Genomic DNA, 20,420 nt, shown 5'->3' on the forward strand with positions numbered 1-20,420 from the left:
TTCTTTCTTTCTTTCTTATTTATTCACAAGCTTTCTCATGTGTATGTACTAACCTCTGACTCAGGAATTAGGGATCAGGCTATCTTCTCAAAGTAAAAAGCTCCCAGCACACTAACACACATAATATATGTTTCTTTTGCCTTATTTTATGTCTCAGATAATGGACATGTCTGGGCTTGGGCAGCTGTCCAGCCTGAGAGCCAGAAGTCAGGCTTTTCTACACAGCTTTTTAGAGTCCCTCTAAGTCCACCATGGCCCCAGGCAGGCTACTGTTTTACACGGACAACTCAAGTCACCTTTTTTTTCAAAGTGATTTGTGAAGTCTATAGAAATAGAAAGTGGATTTGAACCCAGGACCTTTCTGTCTATATACTTATGGGCTTAACACTCTACCATCAGGTTGGAAACCTATGTCAGTATTAATGATGTTGATCCTGTTAGATGATGTGAAGCCAGAAGGATGGATGGTGGGAGTCAGTGCGAGTCAGATGAAGGGGAGACAAAGGCAGTCACACTAGCGCCTTACCAGGGTCCCAGGAAGAGGGCCAATGTCATTACTCAGAGAAGGAACCCATTCCAGGTTCCTGGGTAGAGTTGCATGTTCAAGTCTTCAACTTGTGTGATAATTTTGAGAGGTATGACCTTTGGGGAGTAGATTTAGAAGTTCATCAGGATAGGTGTCTTATAAGACGCCCATAGGAGGATTGGTGTCTTTATAAGATAATGAAGAGACGCCAGAACATGCATCCCCTCTGTCCTGAGGGAGGATAGAGCAGGAAGGCAGGGATAGGCAGCAAGAGAGCTTCCGTGGGAACCAAATCAGTCGGCATCTTCTTCTGTGACCTTCTAGTTTTCAGTCTCTCTCCCACCCATGTGTGTTGCTCTGGCTCCAGTGTGGTATTCCATCCTAGTGATGCCAGCTCCCTAATCCTGCTCTCCTCCTCTTCGCTGCCTTTACTTTTCTCTGAGGTTGCTTTAGCCTCACATTAAAACCTACTGTGTTGCCTGTTGTGGTGATTCACGCCTGTGACCCCATCACTCAGGTGGAAGATCTAGGAGTTCAAGGTCAGCTTGATTTGCATCAGCATGTTCTAGGCCAGTCTAGGCTCCATGAGATCCTGTCTCAAGAAATCAAACCAACGAAACCCATTCCAAAGTTTAGAACTCACTGGACTGGTGGTTAAGTCTATGTCTTCATATTAGGTAGGGAATAAAGATATTTGAACATGGGTTTTTGGCATAGGGAGACTAACTCACACCCCAAATTTAAAGCATATTTTCCTTATGTGTGAAGTGAGGGTAATGTTAACTTAAACGGTTGTGAAGCTGCTGCAAAGACTCCATCAGGGTGTGTGCTGGGTAGGAGGTCAGTAAAAGCTCCCCCACCCCCACCTTTTCAGTTACTCTTGGCTTGATTGAGGCCCATTCCATAAATGAAACTTCTGCCTGGTATTGTTAACTGGGATCAGAACCTCTGGCTGAGTAGGTCATGGGTTCCAGGGGGAAAACTTATTATTATTATTCTGTTAAACATACATAGTATCAAACTGCCCCCAAATACATACCTTTATTCCACAGATTAGGACATTTCTAAACCCTTATCAGAGACGCTTCTTCTTGCATTAGATGGTGATTGGCACAGAGATATGCAACTACATCAGAGAATAAGAGACTGTGGTCCAGGTGTGGTGGCACATGCTTTTAATCTCTGTACTCTGGGGGCAGAGGCAAGCAGATCTCTATGATTTTAAGGCCAACCTAGTCTACATAGTGAGTTCCAGGCCAGCCGGGGCTACAGGATGAGAACTTATCTCAACAACAACAACAACAGATTAGATAGACAGATTTTAGAGATTACAGAGTGCTCTGCCCTAAATGGGAATTGCTATTACATCTGCTTCTCCCAGGCTCAGGATCATCTTGGAGAGAGAGTGGAAAGACCGAAAAGAGCCAGAGGTAGGGGACAAATACTGTGAAAGAGCATTTTCTGGGCACAGCAGGGCTACAGCTCACAGGAGCACACATGCAACATCACTGTCCACAATCACATGTGTACAAGATCAAGACAGCCAAAGTCCCAGCATGGACGAAAGGCTTAGAAAATCTATCCCTGGATGAGGAGCTATCAGCAACTGATGGATTCAGGGAAGGAGTGTGCCAGTTTTGTTCAGGGATGCGACCACTGATGGGCTACACATCTTCCAGTGGGTAGTCTATTTCTATGCATCTACCGACAATACTCTGTGGATTTAAAACAGAATACAGAAATTTGGGAGGGAAGGTGGTGGTGGGGGACATGGGAGGACTTGGAGGGGAGTGGCCACCCTTGTAACTTTCTTTTTAGTATTTTGAAACTTCCTTGAGGGTTGGAGAGATGGCTCAGCGGTTAGGAGCACTGACTGGCCCCTTCCAGAGGTCCTGAGTTCAATTCCCAGCAACCACATGGTGGCTCACAACCATCTGTAATGGGGATCTGATGCCCTCTTCTGGTGTTTGTGAAGATAGTGACAGTGTACTTACATACATAAAACAAATTTAAAAATCTTAAAAAAAAAAAAAAAAGAAGAAGAAGAAAGAAAGAAAAGAAACTTCCCTGAACTTCCAGAGTCAGGGAAGTTTATTTTATGAGTTTCCTGCCTCCCTTCTTCCTCTGGCAGGGCATGTTTTAACTGGGGGTAGAGTGTTAACACAACACCAGAATGGTAGGAAGATGTCTCTTACCCTTGGCCCTGTGAGTCTTCCAGTCTGACTGACCACTTAAGACTTTGTAACATTCTTTATAATAAACTGGGGTATGTAATTATCTTCCCTGAGTTTGAGGAACTGCTATGGCAAACTATTCAAGCCAGAGAACCAGTGTTGTGGGAAGTCAACTGACAGCCAGCATTTCAAAACACACAGGGCACAGTCTCCACTTGGAACTGGAATCTGAAATCTTCTCCTACCAAGTTGGCGGGTCTGATACCGTCTCCAGGCAGGCAGTGTCAGAACTGGTCCGGTAAAGCCCTTGCAATAGGATTACTTAGCTCTTGTGAGAAATCTCCACTTCCACATCTGATGTGAGAAGTATGTGTGACATGTCTGTGAGGGGGTCTTTTACCCCCCGATTCCCCTTTCTGACAGGGTCGTATGTTCCAGGCTGCACTTGAATTCTGTTTTATAGGCCAGGATGACCTTAAACTCCTGATCTTCCTGCTTCCACCTCCCAAGTACTGGGAGAGCCAATGTTGGCCACCATACCTAGCTTCTTATATCCATTAAAAAATTTTACACTTACTTATTTTGTGTATGTACATACATGGGAATCCATTCTTGCTCTCTCATAGGGGTGAAACTCAGGTTAGATTTGGCAATAAGTACCTTTATCTGCTTGAGCATCTCAACCCCCTATATCCTTTTATATTCAATTAGAAGACTTGATATGAATGAGTTCCGATCCCGAAAGAGGCAGAAATCACCATGGACAAAATGGGTCTGCGAGAGACAGAACAGAGCGGAGAATTTGGAAGAAAGCTAAATGCCCAGGGTCCTTGTAGTTCACAAGGCCCAGGAAGGAAGCTTACTTTGGACTGGAGAGCTACTTAATAGAACTATCAAGGCAGGGTATCCTCAGGCTCAGGTCCCTCCTAGCTGTGGTTGTAGGCTTGTTGGCAATTTGTAACTCCTGAGCTTACCCCAAGAGCCTTAGGGGTAGCTGTCTTAGTGTTCTATTGCTGTGAAGAGCCACCATGACCACTGCAGCTCTTATAAAAGAAAGCATTTAATCGAGGCTTCTTACAGTTTCAGAGGTTTAGTCCATTATCGTCATGGCAGGGAGCATGGTGGCACACAGGCAAACACGGTGCTGGAGATGTAGATGAAAGTTTCTTATTTGGATCTGTAGGCATCAGTAAGAGAGAGCCACTGGGCCTGTCTTGGACTTTTGGAACCTCAAAGCCCAATGCCACTGATACATTTCCTTTAACAAGGCCACACCTCCTAACCCTTCTCAAGTAGTGCCGCTCTCTGATGACCAAAACTTCAAATGTATGGGGACCGTTTTTACTCAAACTGTCACAGTAGCTATCTTTGTACAAGGAACTATGGGGCTTCTGAGCCAAGAGAACCCAAGCTTAGATATCTCCAGTCTTTTAGTTCCTTTGTAGCCCTTAAGACTCCCTTCCACCCACTCCTTTGTAAAATGGAGGCAGGGGCTGATCTACAGATATGTAGCTGAGGATGGCCTTGAACTTCTGATCCCCCAACTTTCACTTACTGAGTTCTGGGATTATAAGCTTACAACATATTCAGTTTTTTATGTGGCTCTGGGGGTTTAATCATGAACTTAGAGTATACTAGGTAAACTGCCTACCAAGTATGCTGCATTCCAAGCTTCCCCGTCCCCAGTTTTTCTCTCTTTCATGGTTTAAGACAAGGTCTTACATGTCTGACCCAGGCTGTGCCTCAAACTCACCATAACCATGTCTGGCCTCAACTTTTCGGTAATCCTCCTATCTCAGCATCTCCAGTATTAGGACTATGTGAGCTAGCATGCCCAGCTTAAACTTCCCCCCCCCCCCCCCCGCTTTTTTTTTCTGGTCTGAGACAGCGGTTTGCTTCGTAGCACAGGCTACAATCCTTCTGCTTCCATCTCCTAGTTGCTGGGACAAGTGTGTAGCACTTGAATGTTGAGCTTAAATGTTGGACTTTATAAGCAGGCCCTTTCCTGAAATCTTAGTTCCAGGAAATCTGGGGCCTCTAGTGGAGCAAAACAAGGCAAAAAGGCAAAACTCCTTTCAAAATGCTTCTCCCAAAGGGAGGAAGGTGGCCCAGTGTGTTCTCTCAGGCTAACCTGGACGGCAGTAAAAACAGGGTTCTGGCACTATCTCGGTCTCAGATATGTATTCAACAGCTGTGTGATCTTGTGCAAAGCCCCCTGCTTTACTGAACTTCGGTTTTCTGCTATTTGTGGTTGTTATTGTTTACATGTTTTTCTGTTTTGTTGAGATGGAGTCTCACGAAGTCGTCTGGCTGTCAACTCGGGATCCTCCTAGGGCTTCAGCCTCCCCAGTGTCGGGATTATAGGCATTTTCAACCATATAGAGATTAACACAGACTCTCTCAGCGATCGGGCGTGCATTTTCCCTTCCCTCCCTAGTGACTACCAGACAAAGTGCTGGAGTAGAACCCAATCTAAGTACTACTGGGTTCTTTGATCAACTCTAATCCTTCCCAGCCCACAGTCCGCAGAGGTTCGATCCTGTCCATTCCTCATGAGATTTACATTCAGTTCCCAGCTCGCTGGCTAGTTTCTTCTTACTCTTCCACTACTCCTTTCAAGTCCACGAATGTGCGTTGTGCAGCCACTGTGCTGACTCCTACTGCACAATGAAAGTTGAAGAAACGTTAAGAGGGCGGAAGGATCAGCCCACCCGTTCTTTCTCTGAGGAACGGCCAGGGATCGAGGGGGTCACATCCTAATATAGAAAGCAGGCGGTCTGGTGCGCTGAGACACTGCCACCAATTCGGAGTGCTCTGCCACCGTCACCTCTACACAATTCTTTCCAGATCCTCGGGGAGGAACCCGGGAACCCAAGGGGCCAGCACTGGCGTTCCAGCACTGGAGAGGACAGAAGCTGCCTAGGTCAGCAGCTGGGAACCACTTGCAGGCAGCGGGCTGGAGCTGGGTGGGGCCGGGCGGACCGCAAGTCTCTGGGGGCGTGGAGCCCAGGCGGAAGGGGCGGGCCGGGCACGAGAAGGGCTGGGCCGAGGTGCCGCGGGGTTGCAGGAGGGTCGTGGGCGGCGTGCAGGAGACATGTCGGCGGGCAGCAGCTGCAGCCAGACTCCCAGCCGGGCCATCCCCACTCGTCGCGTAGCCCTCGGCGATGGCGTGCAGCTCCCGCCCGGGGACTACAGCACCACCCCGGGCGGCACACTCTTTAGCACCACCCCGGGAGGTAGGCGCTGGTCGGGGTCCGGGACAACCTTGGGGGGCTTGGAGGATAAGCCAGGATCCTGAGTCTCACGTGCGATGGGGAGGGCAGCGTTCGGGGGTTCGGTAGCTGGCCAGAACGCACAAGGGGCGTCGGGAAAGCAGAAGGGTCGCCGTCTCGGTTACCCGCCTTCTGGGTGTGGTGGAGCCTGGTCTGGAACCCGGGCTGCAAACTGCCTGCGTTATTAGCCTTTTCCTGGGAGATACAGCAGAATGCCCTAAGCATACAGATAGGCACTCTGCCAGGACCACCATGTGCTTAAGGGCGGCCTCTGTGGGTGTCAGGGCAGTTTTGGGGGACAGGATCAGGGAAAGAGGCTGGCCTGGAAACTAAGTTTAGTTGATCTTCCTTGGGATAGATAACGCCTGCACACTTTCTAACCTTTCCCGGGGCAACCTTCGTTTTTGCGTTGGGCACTCGCTCATTCATGGAGGCTGGTCGCTGAGGGTGCTTCCCTGCCCCAGAAGCGCGTCTCTGCCACCTGTGGCATGAAGCCTGTTAAGAGAGAGGTCCCTGCAGGGGCCGCGTCTGGTGTAGTGCAGAACAACACGTTCCTCGGGCCTGGGGGGAGGGCGCAGCGCTGAATTCGCCCAAGTGGCGGAGGATGAGGAAGAGGAAGCTGAGTTGGCGCGGGTGGGGGCCGGCCTCCGGGAACCAGGCATATTCCCAGCTTGCCCCGGAGCCCCAGTATAGACGCTGATGAAACCTACCCGCCCGTTTGCATGATGAAATCCTCGTGGCTCACTACTTCCCTCCCAATCCTCGCTCTGCTCCCACCCACTTTTGCGCTTCTCCCCTCCCCGGTCTCCTCCCCCAACTACTCCTCTTACAACTCAAAAACAAGAGAAATCCTGGCGCGGTGATGAACCTTGGGCTACTGCTGGCGCAGCCGGGCCACATGCCTATTTTCTCGGGCAGTTGTCCCTACACCAAGGAGCACAGCCAGATCCCAGAACCGAGGCACCAATGAAGGGATCTTGGAGACCAGTCAGTGTCCACCTCAGTGCTGTGATCTTCAGAACACAGTACCAAGGCCTCGCTGCTTGAGCACGTGTCTGTTATACATTGTCACGCTGTCTTCCTAGACTCAGCAAGAAGTAGCAAGCAGGTTGGGGGTCGGGGTGTGTGTGGAAAGAAAGCGTTCTCCCTCTCATTAGAAATGGCCCAAGGAAAAGAGTTCTCTGCAGGCTTCTGGCCTCCTGTTACTGGAGTTCTTCATTTCTCCTGGCCTCTTTAAATCCACACTGTTGCCCCTTTGTCTTTTCGAAGAACTTTGTGTTGAGCACAAAGTTCCACAGACAGTTGAGTTCTTTTAGGTGAGGTGTGAGTCTGGAGATATATACATATACATATGCATGTGCATATATATATATATGGCACCGAGAGGGACCTAAAGGCTCTGGGAAACGTTTTTTTCTCTCTCTTGTCCCTCCCTTTCTGGATGGACAGGTTAGCTGAGTAGCAGTAGCCAGTACTGTTTGTAATGAACTTTGATCCACTTCTCACTGTGGTCTGGGATGTGTCCATGTTGGCAAACCAGGCAGTTCCCATTGTCTTTGAAGAGGAAGGGGCTTCCTTGTAGTGTAGCATTTGCTTCTTAACTGAAAGAAAGCAGTGCCAGGTCCTCAAAGCCAGCTGGCCCTTGTCAGATTGTTGTTGTTTGTGTGCATGCGTGCGTGCGTGCGTGCGTGCGTGTGTGTGTGTGTGTGTGTGTGTTACACAGCCCATAGCTCGAGGAAAGTCTTGCTTGTTTCTGCCAAAGCCAGCAAGCCTATTCTGTAGTTAAGGAGTGGGATCTTGTCCCGAAGGCCGTTCATTCCAGGCCTCCTCTGCTAAACTGCAGAAGCCTGACCCATTTGCTTCAGAGTGTTTCTCATCACTTAGAACCCCAGTTAAATACGGAATCTGAGTGCAAAGGTCTACAGAGTGAGTTACAGGACACCCAGGGCTACACAGAGATCCACCTGCCTCAGCCTCCTGAGTGCTGGTAGTGCGGGGGTTAACGGTGTGCGACACCACATTTGGTCATTTGGTTTTCTTTATTGTCTCAGCTGTTGAATACCTTTTGGGCTATTTCTGTTTGCTCGCCTTTATTCTTCCCTGCAAATCTGTCTAACTTTTGAATTTTCTTACATATATCAGGGGCCGACTGGGAGACAGGGGTCAAGTGAAACACCCTGAGATTTACTCTGTCTTCTGGATCTATGTATAGGAGTATAAAGCCTGTGAGCTTGAAGCTGGACTGAATCATTTGCCTAACTGTTATAGGTTTGATTGGGCCACGGTCCATCTTGAGTACTCAGGGATTCCAGGGGAAAGGGACAAACAACACACTAACAAAACCCGTGCATGTATATGTCTATGTATGTGTATATACATATATCCACACATATATGTGGAGATAAATATATATATTTTTTTTTCCCCTCCCTTTTCAGATCTTCAGGAGTCTGGCAAAGTAGATTCCATCCAGGCATAAAGTCAGGCTGACTATTATTATTATTGAATAAAGTTTATTCAGAGGCCGGCCACGAGCACGTGGAGAGAGGGGAAAGGGGCGAGGGGACAGAGCTCGAGCAAGAAGACATGAGATCAAGAGAGAGAGGAGGGCAAGCACCCCCCCCCCCCCCCCCCCCCCCGCATTTCTCGAACTTAGGCTTTCTGCACACCTTGGCACATGACTTGACCTGTAGGGGCTGCAAACGCTTCATGAAGAAATGCTGCAGGAAGCCACTCCAGCTGAGGATGGCTTTGAAGCAGCTGCCTCTGGAGCCAAGGACATAACAGGTGGCCTGAACCATTTCCATTCCTGGGGCTCTGGTTGGTGGTTATTAACCCTTTGGTAACCTAAGACATTTCTGAAGGGAGTGTCCTACAAGAATATTTCTGGGTCTTTAAGATTGCCAGCAATGTCATAAACAGGATCTTCTAGTGACCGCCTAGGATGGATGTTTGCCTTCTAATCCTACAGAAGTTGTTTGGGTGGATCATACCTCACAGTAGCTGGGTTAGGTTAATCAGGCAGGCAGGTAGGGTGGCAGGTGTCAATGACACTGTTTTGTTAAGTGGTAAAGCTGAATGCCATGGTGCAGACAGGAGAATCTTTGTGAGTTTGAAACCAGCCTGGTTTATGGTCTACATGGTAAGTTCCAGGTCAGCCAGACCTACATAGCGAGAGACCCTATCAGAGAGATAAAGAAATGTCTCTGTCTGGGAGGCCGACCTTGAGGTGGCTGTCAAGTGTTTAGCTCCGGCAGTGCTGGGAAGAGGGGAGGTGGGCTGAGCTCTGATGCTGGTGACTTGATGTCCTGAGGTTTTAGTCACTTAGAGGAGAGAAGTTATGGACGAGGATATTATTAGGGGCTGAATGAGTTTGGCTGTCGAGGTGACAAGGAGATAGAATGGCCCCTATCTCACATGCACCCGAGCTTTTAAAAAAGTGTTTGAAACAATATGCATTAGGTTCCAGAACCTACTACTGACTTGGAGGGGGGCTGGGTAGGGCACTCCAAACTCCCTTTGAAGCCTCCTGGTTTTTAAGGCATGCCCTGCATCCTGACTGGGAAGGTAGTCTGACCTGGAGGGTTGGGATTCAGGTGAAGACATAGCTGAGATGGGATACAAGCATGGGGCTGAAGAGATGCTCAGGGGTTAAAACGTGCTTGCTGCTCTTGGAAAGGTCTGTTTTTTAGCACCTACCTGCCTGCCCCTGGACCTCTGCCCAACCATGATTCTAGCTGGAGGGGTGGCGTCTCCTGACTTCCACAGGAACCTCTCCCCGAATTAAAATAACTCTGCAAGAGGATCTCACATCACAAAGAAGGGAGGGGGAGGGGGAACGGAGGCTGGAGGCTGGATATCAAGTGTAAGAGAGAATGGCTGTGTTGGGAGTTAGGGGAGTAGATGTTTTGCACAGACTTTCAGTTATGAGAGGGATAAATTCCAGGGGCGTACTTATCAGTGGCTATAATTAACCTTGCGGTGTTTACTAGAAATTAGCTAAGGGCAACCGTAGCCATATCCTTCCTTACGCAGACACAGACAGGTGCCGATGGCTTTAATTATGGGATTTATTTTATTTACACTTCCTAGCATGATAGCAGATTATCATCTTGTGTGCTTTGAGTAGGTGATTCTGCCTCCTTTCTTCTCTCGTTATTTCTCCCTCTCCTCTTTCCTTTTTCTTTCTTTCTTCCTCTTCTTTAAGGTAGGATCTTACTGTATAGCCCAGGCTAGCCTCAACACTGGTGATCCTCCTGACTTAGCTTCCTGAGGGCTGGGATTGTAGGCACGTGGCATCCAGCTTCAGCACATGTAAGTTTTACTTGCCAGTTGTACTTACTAGTTCAGAAAGGCTGAAGGGAGACATGATTCTAAGAATCAGAGGCATATCTTTTATTTTATTTTATTTTATTTTATTTTTTTTGAGACAGGGTTTCTCTGTGTAGCCCTGTCCTGGATCTCACTCTGTAGCCCAGGCTGGCCTCGAATTCAGAAATCCGCCTGCCTCTGCCTCCCAAGTGCTGGGATTGAAGGCATGGGCCACCACTGCCCGGTGGGAGGCTTATCTTTAGAATGGAGTGATTCCGTAGACATCCCCTGCCCTTCAGCTCTGTAACCAATAGTGATTATTTATTTATTTATTTATTTAATGCGTGTACAGTGTGTGTACAGTGTAGCTGTCTTCAGGCACACCAGAAGAGGGTGTCAGATCTCATTATAGATGGTTGTGAGCCACCATGTGGTTGCTGGGAATTGAACTCAGGACCTCTGGAAGAGCAGCCAGTGCTCTTAACCACTGAGCCATCACTTCAGCCCCACCCATAGTGATTTTGCTTTCTGGTTTTGTACATGGACCCCAGGGCCACAGAACATGTTTGATATCCAGCGTAACTTGTCTCCATGATACATGACAGCCTGAGGAGGGGAGCCTCTAGGTTTTCATGACCTTCAGAGGTTGCCTTTTTCTTTTCAATATCTCCCTCCCACCCCTAGAGTGGCAGGTATCTGCAAGGTGAGCTGGATTCTCCCCCACCATGAATGACAGCAAAAGTCCATTACTGACTAGGTGAAGGAAGGCAGATAGGATGGTACTGATTCCATTTCATTTAGTGGTACAAAACATCTAAAGATTTTTTTTCCAAATGAGCCTTTATTTGACGAAAACAAGTTAGAAGGGAATAGCAATATTGAAAATGAGGATTGCTTAACGTGACCAGTTTGTTCCCCCCCCCCTTAGCGTTCATTCGTGCATATGTATCCCCATATGTTCAGGCAAACAAACAAAACCGTCCGTTACTTTCTGGTCTGATTCTTACCTCAGCTATCTTTCTCTGTGGTGAATCATAGCCACGAGTCTGTTGACTTGCTTGTTTCTCGGGTTAGACAGGATGTTCTTCCAGAGCAGTTGCTATGACCCCAGGACCTAATGCCAGGTCTGGTGTTCAGAAGGTGACCAGTCGTGCTGGGTGTAGCTTAGTGGCACAGTGCCCTCCTAGCTTGTGTGATGCGATGCCCTGGGCTGATCTTTAGCACTAAGGAAAAGATGAAGATGAAGGGGACTAAACGGAGAAATGAAATAAAGCATCCTCTTAGGATATCTAGGCTCCTTCCTGAGGCCTGGGTCTCAGCGGGAACTCTAGGGTGGAGATGGCTGGTCACCACTGGTCTTTAACAAGCCATCCCAAACTCTTTAACATAAACAAAGGCTCACGTGTGTCCTTTGCTGATTTTGGCAGAGTTGACTCAGGCTGCAGCTGGATTGCCCTGGGCTACAAGGTCCAAAGTGGCCTTATCCACGTGTGAGTCTACCACTTGCTGGCCCCTGGTAGGAGGCTGGGAGGGCCCCCTTGGGGCTCAAATCATTTAGTGTAGCTTGAACTTCTGAACACGGCAGATGATAACCCAGGGCAGAGACATGGAGGCCTCCCCACATCACTTTAAACGTATTCTTTTGTTCTTGGGGGCAGTCCAGCTTCAAGTGAGGGGAGGGGGGGAAGATGGGATGACCTTATTTGTTTTGAGACAGGACCAAGCTAGGTCTGTTGCCCAGTCAGGATGGCCTCACATTTGAGGATGACCTTAAAATCCCGATCATTCTACCAATACTTCTCAAGTGTATGAACCACTGGTTTTTGTTGTTTGTTTGTTGTATGTTTTTTTCTTTTGTTTGCTTTTTTTCTCCTGCTTCTTCTGAACGGCAGGCTTTAGGGCCCATTGCTTTGCAGGGCTTATGCTTATGGTCCAACACACCCGTCTCATTTTAACTTGAAAGGCCTGGGTTTTTTGGGCACTAGCAATTGGCTTGAGTCAGGTGTGCTCGGCGGTCCAGAACGAGGATGAGTATACTAAAGGTACCGTCCGTGTAGAGCTTGGCTGGCAGCATATGGTATGAAGATTAAAAAGCTGCAGTGGCACAGGTTCAGGGCCAGTACGGGTGCTTTGAATGAGAATGGCTCCCATAGATACATTTGAATGCTTGGTCCCCATTGGTGGAACTGCTTGGGGATTAGGAGGCGTGGCCTTGTTGGAGGAGGTATGTGTGTCACTGGGGGTGGTTGGCTTTGAGGTTTCCAGCACCATGCCTGCCTGCCTGCTGCCATGCTTCCCACCACAATGGTCACGGACTCTAGTCCCCACGTTAAAAGCTTTTATTTTGTAAGTTGTCTTAGTGGTGGTTTTCTTATCACAGAAATAGAGAAGTAATTGAGATAGCCTCAGCTACATATTGCGTTAGAGGGTGGACCAGGCTGCAGGAGACCCTGCCACAAAACACTCAAAGAAATGGTCAGAGCAGTCATCTGACTTGAAGAGAATGTGTGTTTGGACTGGAGTGGTCAGTCAGTGGAAGAACAAGTGTGTTTGGAACCCCGGGTTTAATCCCAAGCACCAGAAAAGGGAAGTCCCAGACAGGTTACCCCAGCTTGCTGCAGCTGCCATAGGAAAGTACTGCCATCGAGTTAGCTTAAGATGCTGGAACTTAGTCTCTTACTGTTGGTAACTGGAAGTCTAAGACCAGAGTGAGGTTGGTTCCTTCTCTGAGGCCTCTCTTCCTAGCTTGCAGATGGCTACCTTCTCTCTTATCAGCTTATGGTCTTCTGTCTGTGGGTCTGTTCATACATTTCCTCTTCCTAGGATACTCCAGTGACAACAGATCAGAGTCCACTCTAAAGGGTTCAATCGACCTTCCCTATAAAGGCCTCTCCAAATGCCGTAGTCGGAGGTGCTGGGGTTTAGGCTTCATTGAGTTTGGAGGAACACAGTATAGATCATAACAGCTCCCACCCACTCCCACTATGATTTGGGAGACACCTGGAGACCAGGACACTCCTTCTTGGTATCGGCTGTGGCACCCACATTCTTCACTGGTGCATTTTGACGCAAAGTGGGAGGTGCTTGACCAGCCTTACAATAATTTCAGCCATTTTGTTCTAAAAGCCTCTGTAAAAGCCTCGTCCTTGTCAGAGCCTCTAAGGAAGAGTGGTCTTGTTGTCCCTGACATTGCATTGTTGATCTTCTGCTTCCACCTCCCAAGTGCTGGGAGTAGAGGTGTGCATCACAGTGCCTCACGTCCTGTGTTCCTTCATAGAAATCGTCTTTCTGATAAGTTTACTTTGCTTGCTTGGGACTGGCCATCCAACCATCCATGAGTCTATCATCTCTATGTCTGTCTGCCTGTCTGTCTGTCTGTCTGTCTGCTTATGAAACAGGGTCTTTACATAGTCCTGGCTATCTTAGAACTCACTCTGTAGGCTGGTCTCGAACTTACAGAGATCCAGTTGCTTCTATCGCCCGAGCGCTTGTATTAGAGAGGCATATACCACCATGCATGGCTGGCTTATTTTTTTATTTAATTTTTGATCCCCCAAAGCCTTGTGCACGTAAGGCAGATGTTCTTTCATGGAATGATGACTCTAGCTCTCAGGAATATTGCTGTTATTTAGTCTTGATGACACTCCTTTGGGATGTGAGGTTTTTTTCTTATCTTCTTTGTGTGTCACAGAAAGAACCAGGACCCAGAAATTGACATTTTTAGGTAGGTGATTCCCAGTTTGAGGCTGGGACTTGTGCCTCCAAGTCCCATGTGGTTTGCATATTACGGGATCCTAAATATAGAAAGTGATGGCTAGTGCTTTAAATATAGTGTCCCCGAGCCCAGGGTAACACTCCTGACAGGTGAGAAAACTAGATCCTTGGGGAATGTGCCCTCACTTGTGTGTCCAGGAAAATTGGCATCAGTGTTAAACCATGCCTTGGGAGTAAATACGGATCTATACTTCGTGCATTCCAGGAATTAAAAGTCCCAAAGGCCATACCTAAATTCATGATGGTTCTCATATTCTGTGTGTCTGAGAGAGATGGAGGATGCCCGTTCCTGCTCCACACTATCCCCAAGTCTCTTTCTTCGTTGCTTACCTTCTTTCTGAAGGGGCTCCATTTTGGCCTTGGAATTGGATGCTGCTGTGGGTGGGACTGCATAACTGGTATCAGCTTGTCAGCTTAAATCTTTACTGGACAGAATAACTGTTAGTGTTTGTGATAGGGTCCCTTGGGAGGGCCACCGATCTAATGCACATCAGAAGTTGATGAAGTTGTCATGGTGATCAGCAGGCCCATTTTGAGGTCTTGGAGAGATCACTGAGGCACAGGTAAAGAAAGTAGTACCTTGTCCACAGAGTGGAGCTAGCAAATGAGACAGTTGTGTATCAAGACTCAGCGAGAAAGAACATTAGTCCACAGGCAGTTCAAAACTGAACTTTGAACTTTCACCCCTGCACCCAGTAGGCTCTGGATTCCAGCTCCACAACTGACCCGTGACTCACTGTGTGTGTGCTCTGCCTACCTCAACGTTATTTAGAATTTTTTTTTTGTTTTTTTTTAATTTTGTACCTTACTTTTTTCATCACTGCAACCAGATCCCTGACAGGAAAACTTAAAGCCAGACTATTTATTTTGGCTGCTGACTTCTCAGTTCAGTCCACAGTTGACTCGTTCATTGCCCTTGGGCAGAACATCATGGCAGCAAGAGCCTGTGGTAGAGGTGGGTCTCTACTTTAGGGTGAGCAGGAGGAAGAGAGAAAGAAGGGAGATGCTGATACCTAGCTGACTTCTAAACTGTGTGATGGCGTTGCCCACACTGAACGAAGGTCTATCCTCAGTTGATCTTCCCTGCAACCTCAGGCACTCCCACAGCTGCACCTCCTCAGGGTCCTGCCTAGTTTTTGGAAATAGGACCTCTCTACTTAGCCCTGTCTATCCTGGAAATTGCCATGTAGACCAGGCTGGCCTTGAACTCAAGAGATCGTTCTGCCTCTGCCTCCTGAGTGCTGGGTTGTGTGGCACCACACCTGGCCATCTTTTTTGCTTGACCTCTTCGGTCTAGCATGAGTTTTTATATAATCCAACGTGTATGAAATAGGTATGCATATCAAACATTCACTGATAAAATCATAAATTTATTTAAAGACAGTTTTTTTTTGGGGGGGGAGGCATATATGCAATTTGACTGTCTATTAAAGACAAAAGCAAGTTTGCATACTGAGATGACCTTGTTTATGAAGAATGATATCTTGGCTGAATGTTTCGCACTGTAGGACACAGCCGCGTATTCGTTTTTCAGTTGGTTGGTGTTTTGTTTTTATAATAATCTGTGATGTGCATTGTGTTGGTAAATTGTTCTGTGCTGTTTGGGATGACTGATAAGCTGGCTGTAGGCACAGGGTTACCGCCTCCCACTTCTGACCCAACTGTGTTTATCTCAGTCTCTGGCCCCTGTGTGACCGGAGGGAAGAGAGTGAGCGGGCATAGCAGCCTGAGGGTGAAAATGCCCTTGAGAACGGCCAGAGGGGGAACCACTGCCAACCAGGGTCACTGCTATTTGTACCACCCTATAGAAGTGCTGCAGTGGGAAGCCTGATCTACACTGCAAGCTCTAGGACAGCCAGGGCTGTGTAGAAAGACCAGTCCTCCAATAAATGTATAGGACCCTGGGGAGGTGCAGCTGTGGGAGTGCCTGAGGTCATTTGCAGGGTGGATTAGCTGAGGATAGACCCTCGATCAATGTGGGCAGCACCATCCCATGGTTTGGAAGCTCATCTGTGGAGAGCAGGCTCAATCGGGGGCTCCAGCTGCCTGCCTCGACTTCTCCTTACTCAGAGTCTGCTGGATGTTGTGGACATACAGTTTGATGACATGTCCTCTGTTTGCTAGACTCACCTGTTTGAAGCCTTGCCCTGAGGGGACCATCTGCTTTGGCTGCAACTCCAGCTGGCTGCCTTAGAGTCGCTTTCTGCTGAATGCTTGGCTGGTTTGACACTGTTTGTCTGTCTACCCAGTTCTCGCTCGCTAGCTATCCTTCTAATTTGGCTTACTGTATACTTACTCATTTAAAACTGAGAGTTGGGCTGGAGAGATGGCTCAGCGGTTAAGAGCACTGACTGCTCTTCCAGAGGTCCCGAGTTCAAATCCCAGCAACCACATGGTGGCTCACAACCATCCGTAATGAGATTGGATGCCCTCTTCTGGTGTGTCTGAAGACAGCTACAGTGTACTCATTAATAAAATAAATAAATAAATATTTAAAAAAAAAAACTGAGAGTTTTCATGGATCATCCTCCACGTAGTACAAAACCATCATCGATGCCAGAAAAGCCATTCCTTTAAATAAATAGAAGACAGCAGCAGTGTGCTTAAGGACATCTCAGAAGCTGTCAGCAATTCTGCGCTAATCCCAAGCCGAGACTCATAGATTAAAAAGAAAAACAAAACACATTTATTTATGTACTTAATTGAGAGGTAGGGAGAGTGTGGGGGCATGCATACCACACCTTGCATATGGAGACCAGAAGACTTCTTGTGAGAATTGATTCTCTCCTATCATGTGGGTTTCCGGTTGTGAACTCAGGGCACCAGGCTTGGCGGCAGGTAGGTGCCTTTGTCAGCTGAGCCACCTAGCCAGCCCTTAACTTATTTTCATTACGCATGGTATGTAACATTATATAATATGTAATTGATAGTGTATAGTCTCTATAAAAAGAGAAATTGGCTACTGCCATTGCGTTTGAGAAACCAGACTTATTTGTCATCTGCTGGGGGTGGGTAGCTATAAATAGAAATGCAAAGACAGTTTTTACATTCCAGCTGGATGCCATTGTCTGCTGGAGGCTTGGAACCTCTAAGGCTTGAGATTTGTTGGGAAGAAAGCATTGCTCAGTAAGTGCCGTTGAGGGGTTAAAAATAGATCATCAATGCCGAGCTTCTGCCGAGCTAGAGGCCCTGGAGGCTGTTAAGTTCATCTGTTCACTGTCACCTCATGGGTCTCCCACAGTGATCTTGCTCTCTTACCTTGGGAAACGTTCCTTTATATGGTGGCGTTCAGGCGGCTGTCTGGGTGGTGGAGGGTCCCGAGTATGGTTTACAGTTAGAGAAGAGTTCACCGAGACGGGCCCTCACCCCGGGGAATAAGACTAACTTGTAGGAGGTTGGGTGGAATGGGACTGGCGTTCAGGCCAGCCCTTAAGGGCGATGCAGGCAGATCGATGTAGGGAGGTTTGGAGAAGGGCTCAGCCTAAGTCCTTTTTGGATACGATAGAGCGTTTCCTGTTTCTGCAAAGACCCTGGCCAGCAAGTCTCCTCTGCAGGGAGAGACCCACTGTCTTTCTGTTTAGGTGATCGACCTGCTGGAGTTCTGTAGGATAGGACGGGTGCGGTGACAGGGTGACCACCTTTTCTGTGTGCTGTGCTTGTCGTGTGACAGGGAGAATTGAGGGGCAAGAGGTTGAGGGACTGTAGCATAGGGTGTTCAGAGTTCTGAGAAGACAACAATGCATCTTTGTGGGCAGCAAGCACCCTAGGCGGTGTTGGGGGTTAGGCAGTGGAGCAGGATCAGATTGGCCAGGTCCTTTGGTCAGCCTTATTCCCCTGTGGTCTAGATTCTATAAAGGAACCAGCTGCATCTGCTGTGGCCGCTCTTTCATAGGAAGTGGGAAACACAACAGGCAAGGGGTTCCAGGGGGCCTAGCCAACTCCCTTGTTACACCCCCCCAGGAACCAGGATCATCTATGACCGGAAATTCCTGATGGAATGTCGGAACTCACCTGTGGCCAAAACACCCCCAAAGGACCTGCCAACCATTCCTGGGGTCACCAGCCCTACCAGTGATGAGCCTCCCATGCAAGCCAGCCAGAGCCACCTGCACAGCAGCCCGGAAGATAAGCGGGCAGGCGGTGAGTCCTATCCGGGCGCTGGACTGGGGGGAGGATTGTCTGTACTCAGGGAATCCACAGTTCAGGGAGTGTGGGTGATGGTGACTGTCTACCTTTTGAGGAGCAGCTGTGGAGAGCCCAGAAGTTAGGGGACGGGTGGGAAGTGGGACTCTTCTTGGTGTCAGCTTGTCCCCGTACAAAGCTCCGAGGCCCTCAAGGATCTCAGGCATCAGGTAATTAGGAGCTGATCTAATAAAATGTCAGTGGCTTTATCCAGCATTTTTCATTAGCCCGCCTCTCCGTATTGTTGCTCACAAAGTACCACTCTTGGAACACAGCGGCGATATTCCTGATGCAAGGAGACAGCTTATCAGAGACGCGGTGTACTTCCCTTCTAGGAAATTACACATCTGCAAGATAAAAAACAAACAAACCCAGGTACCTCCTGGCAGGTTACTGGTCACTAAGTGGATTATTGATGAAGACAGGCAGACAATGCCTCCTGTTGTCACGGAAGCTTTGACATTTATATCTAGGTCCTTCCTAGTTCCCCCCCCCTCCCCAAAACAATCAAAGCAGCCACCCTGGCAGCCAGTGTGAACGTGTTCTTGTGGCAGAGTTCCTGAGCGCTCCGCTGTGGGACTGCTTTGCGAAAGCATGTCCATGTATGTACCCTCGGTCACGGGAGAGCCTCTGACTCTCCAACCTGAAGGCAGAGCTCCAGGCTCAGACAGGGAGCTGCTGACACCCCATGGCCCCATAGGATGGGATTCCTAATTACCCCGGGAGCTCAGCAGCCCAAGATAGACATTTACCTTGTTAGACTGAGATGGCCACGGGGGAGGTGAGTAGCCATAGGAAGGCGTAAATCTGCCTGCAGGGGGCGATGCGACAAGTGATTACCAAGCTACGTGTGGGTCCCTGTCACGTGTTCAAGGGTGGAGGGATTTCCTCAGTCATTGCACAGAACTCTCACCTTTACCTTCTCACCTCAAACCAAAGATGATAGAGGATGAAGTTAGACGACCCATGAAATCATCACTGTTAACCGAAGGCTGTTCATTTACCCTTGCTAGCACACCTACTAGTTTCTGATGCTTCTTTAGCTGTCAACCCTAAACAGTAGCTCTGCTGCCCGGTATAGCGTTAGGTGGTGGTAGTGGTGGTGGTGTAGGTGTACTTTTAGATTTCCTTAACTGGACATAGGACACAAAGCTCCACCCCTTGGGCCACGTATTACGAATTGGATTTACAGAAAACTCAGCACTGTCACCGCCCTCGTGAGGAAGCGGCTCTCCCAGCCCAGTCTCTTTCTTCTTGGCAGCGTGCTTGGTTCCACTTGACCTGTGAAAATGACAAGGAAGACGACTTCTTCTCTCTGGCCTCTGAGCCTGGAGTGCTTCCGTTTGCTGCTTGTTTATTGGGCTGTCTGTCTCCTCTCTCCGCAGGTGAAGAGTCACAGTTTGAGATGGACATTTAAGGGACCAGCCATAGGATGCCATGATGCTTCTGGGCCCCTGGGGCCCTTTGGGAGGAGAGCTACAGCAAGCAGTCAGGCCTTTTACCAGGCAGACACTGGGTGTGGACCGGCCACCCAATCCTGCTCATCACTCAGGGCACCCACCCTGCCTTCCATTTGTGAACACCAGCACATACCTCCTTGTGCCTCTGTTGATACTGAGCTGCTACTCCAGGGGGATGACTCTCACCCACCCACACCCTCCCTGCATCAAGCACCGGCGGGTGGATGCAGAGGAGTCTGTCAGAATGACCTGGCAATTCTAGCCTCAGCCTCTGGAGCACACCCAACTCTCCTTAGGTTGGGGTACCTGGGAAAGCCACCCCTTTACTTTTTTCCCTGAGAGGAAATAAAGGCCACATTTACCCTAGGCCCACAGCTGGGCCCTGTCTGAGCTGTTTTCCACTTGAGATGACGACACAGTCACTCTCTGTTCAGTGCTTACGGTGTGTGTTTCCTTTACATTATCTTATGTGATTGTTATACCAGCCCTTGGGGTCAGCAGAGCAGCACACCTTACTGTCATTTTATAGCTGAGAAGATAAGCTAGTCTTCCACGGGCCTGGGCTAGAATTCCGCTGCCCTGTTATTATTTTTAGTAGCAAGGGTTACCTTTGTCTGACGAGGTGGTCACCTTTCCCCTGAGCCTGGGTCAGGGTAGAGCCTTTGGTCCACATGCAGGTGGTCTTTGTCAGTCATCTCTGTGTGTGTGCTGCCATGGGGGA

At 48.5% G+C, this 20,420-nt stretch overlaps 1 protein-coding gene across 1 annotated transcript; it reads left to right on the forward strand.

Annotated features, from left to right (window-relative positions):
* Positions 1 to 5,748: 5,748 nt before the first annotated feature.
* Positions 5,749 to 20,089, forward strand: Eif4ebp1 (eukaryotic translation initiation factor 4E binding protein 1). The gene is made up of 3 exons (XM_028768233.1): positions 5,749 to 5,936; positions 18,018 to 18,197; positions 19,625 to 20,089. Exons 1-3 carry the CDS (start codon positions 5,795 to 5,797, stop codon positions 19,654 to 19,656), a joined length of 354 nt encoding a protein of 117 aa, XP_028624066.1. The 5' UTR covers positions 5,749 to 5,794; the 3' UTR covers positions 19,657 to 20,089.
* Positions 20,090 to 20,420: the final 331 nt, after the last annotated feature.

This window comes from Grammomys surdaster, unplaced genomic scaffold (genome assembly GCF_004785775.1).
Source record: "Grammomys surdaster isolate TR1022 unplaced genomic scaffold, NIH_TR_1.0 185, whole genome shotgun sequence".
NCBI classification, from domain to species: domain Eukaryota; kingdom Metazoa; phylum Chordata; class Mammalia; order Rodentia; family Muridae; genus Grammomys; species Grammomys surdaster.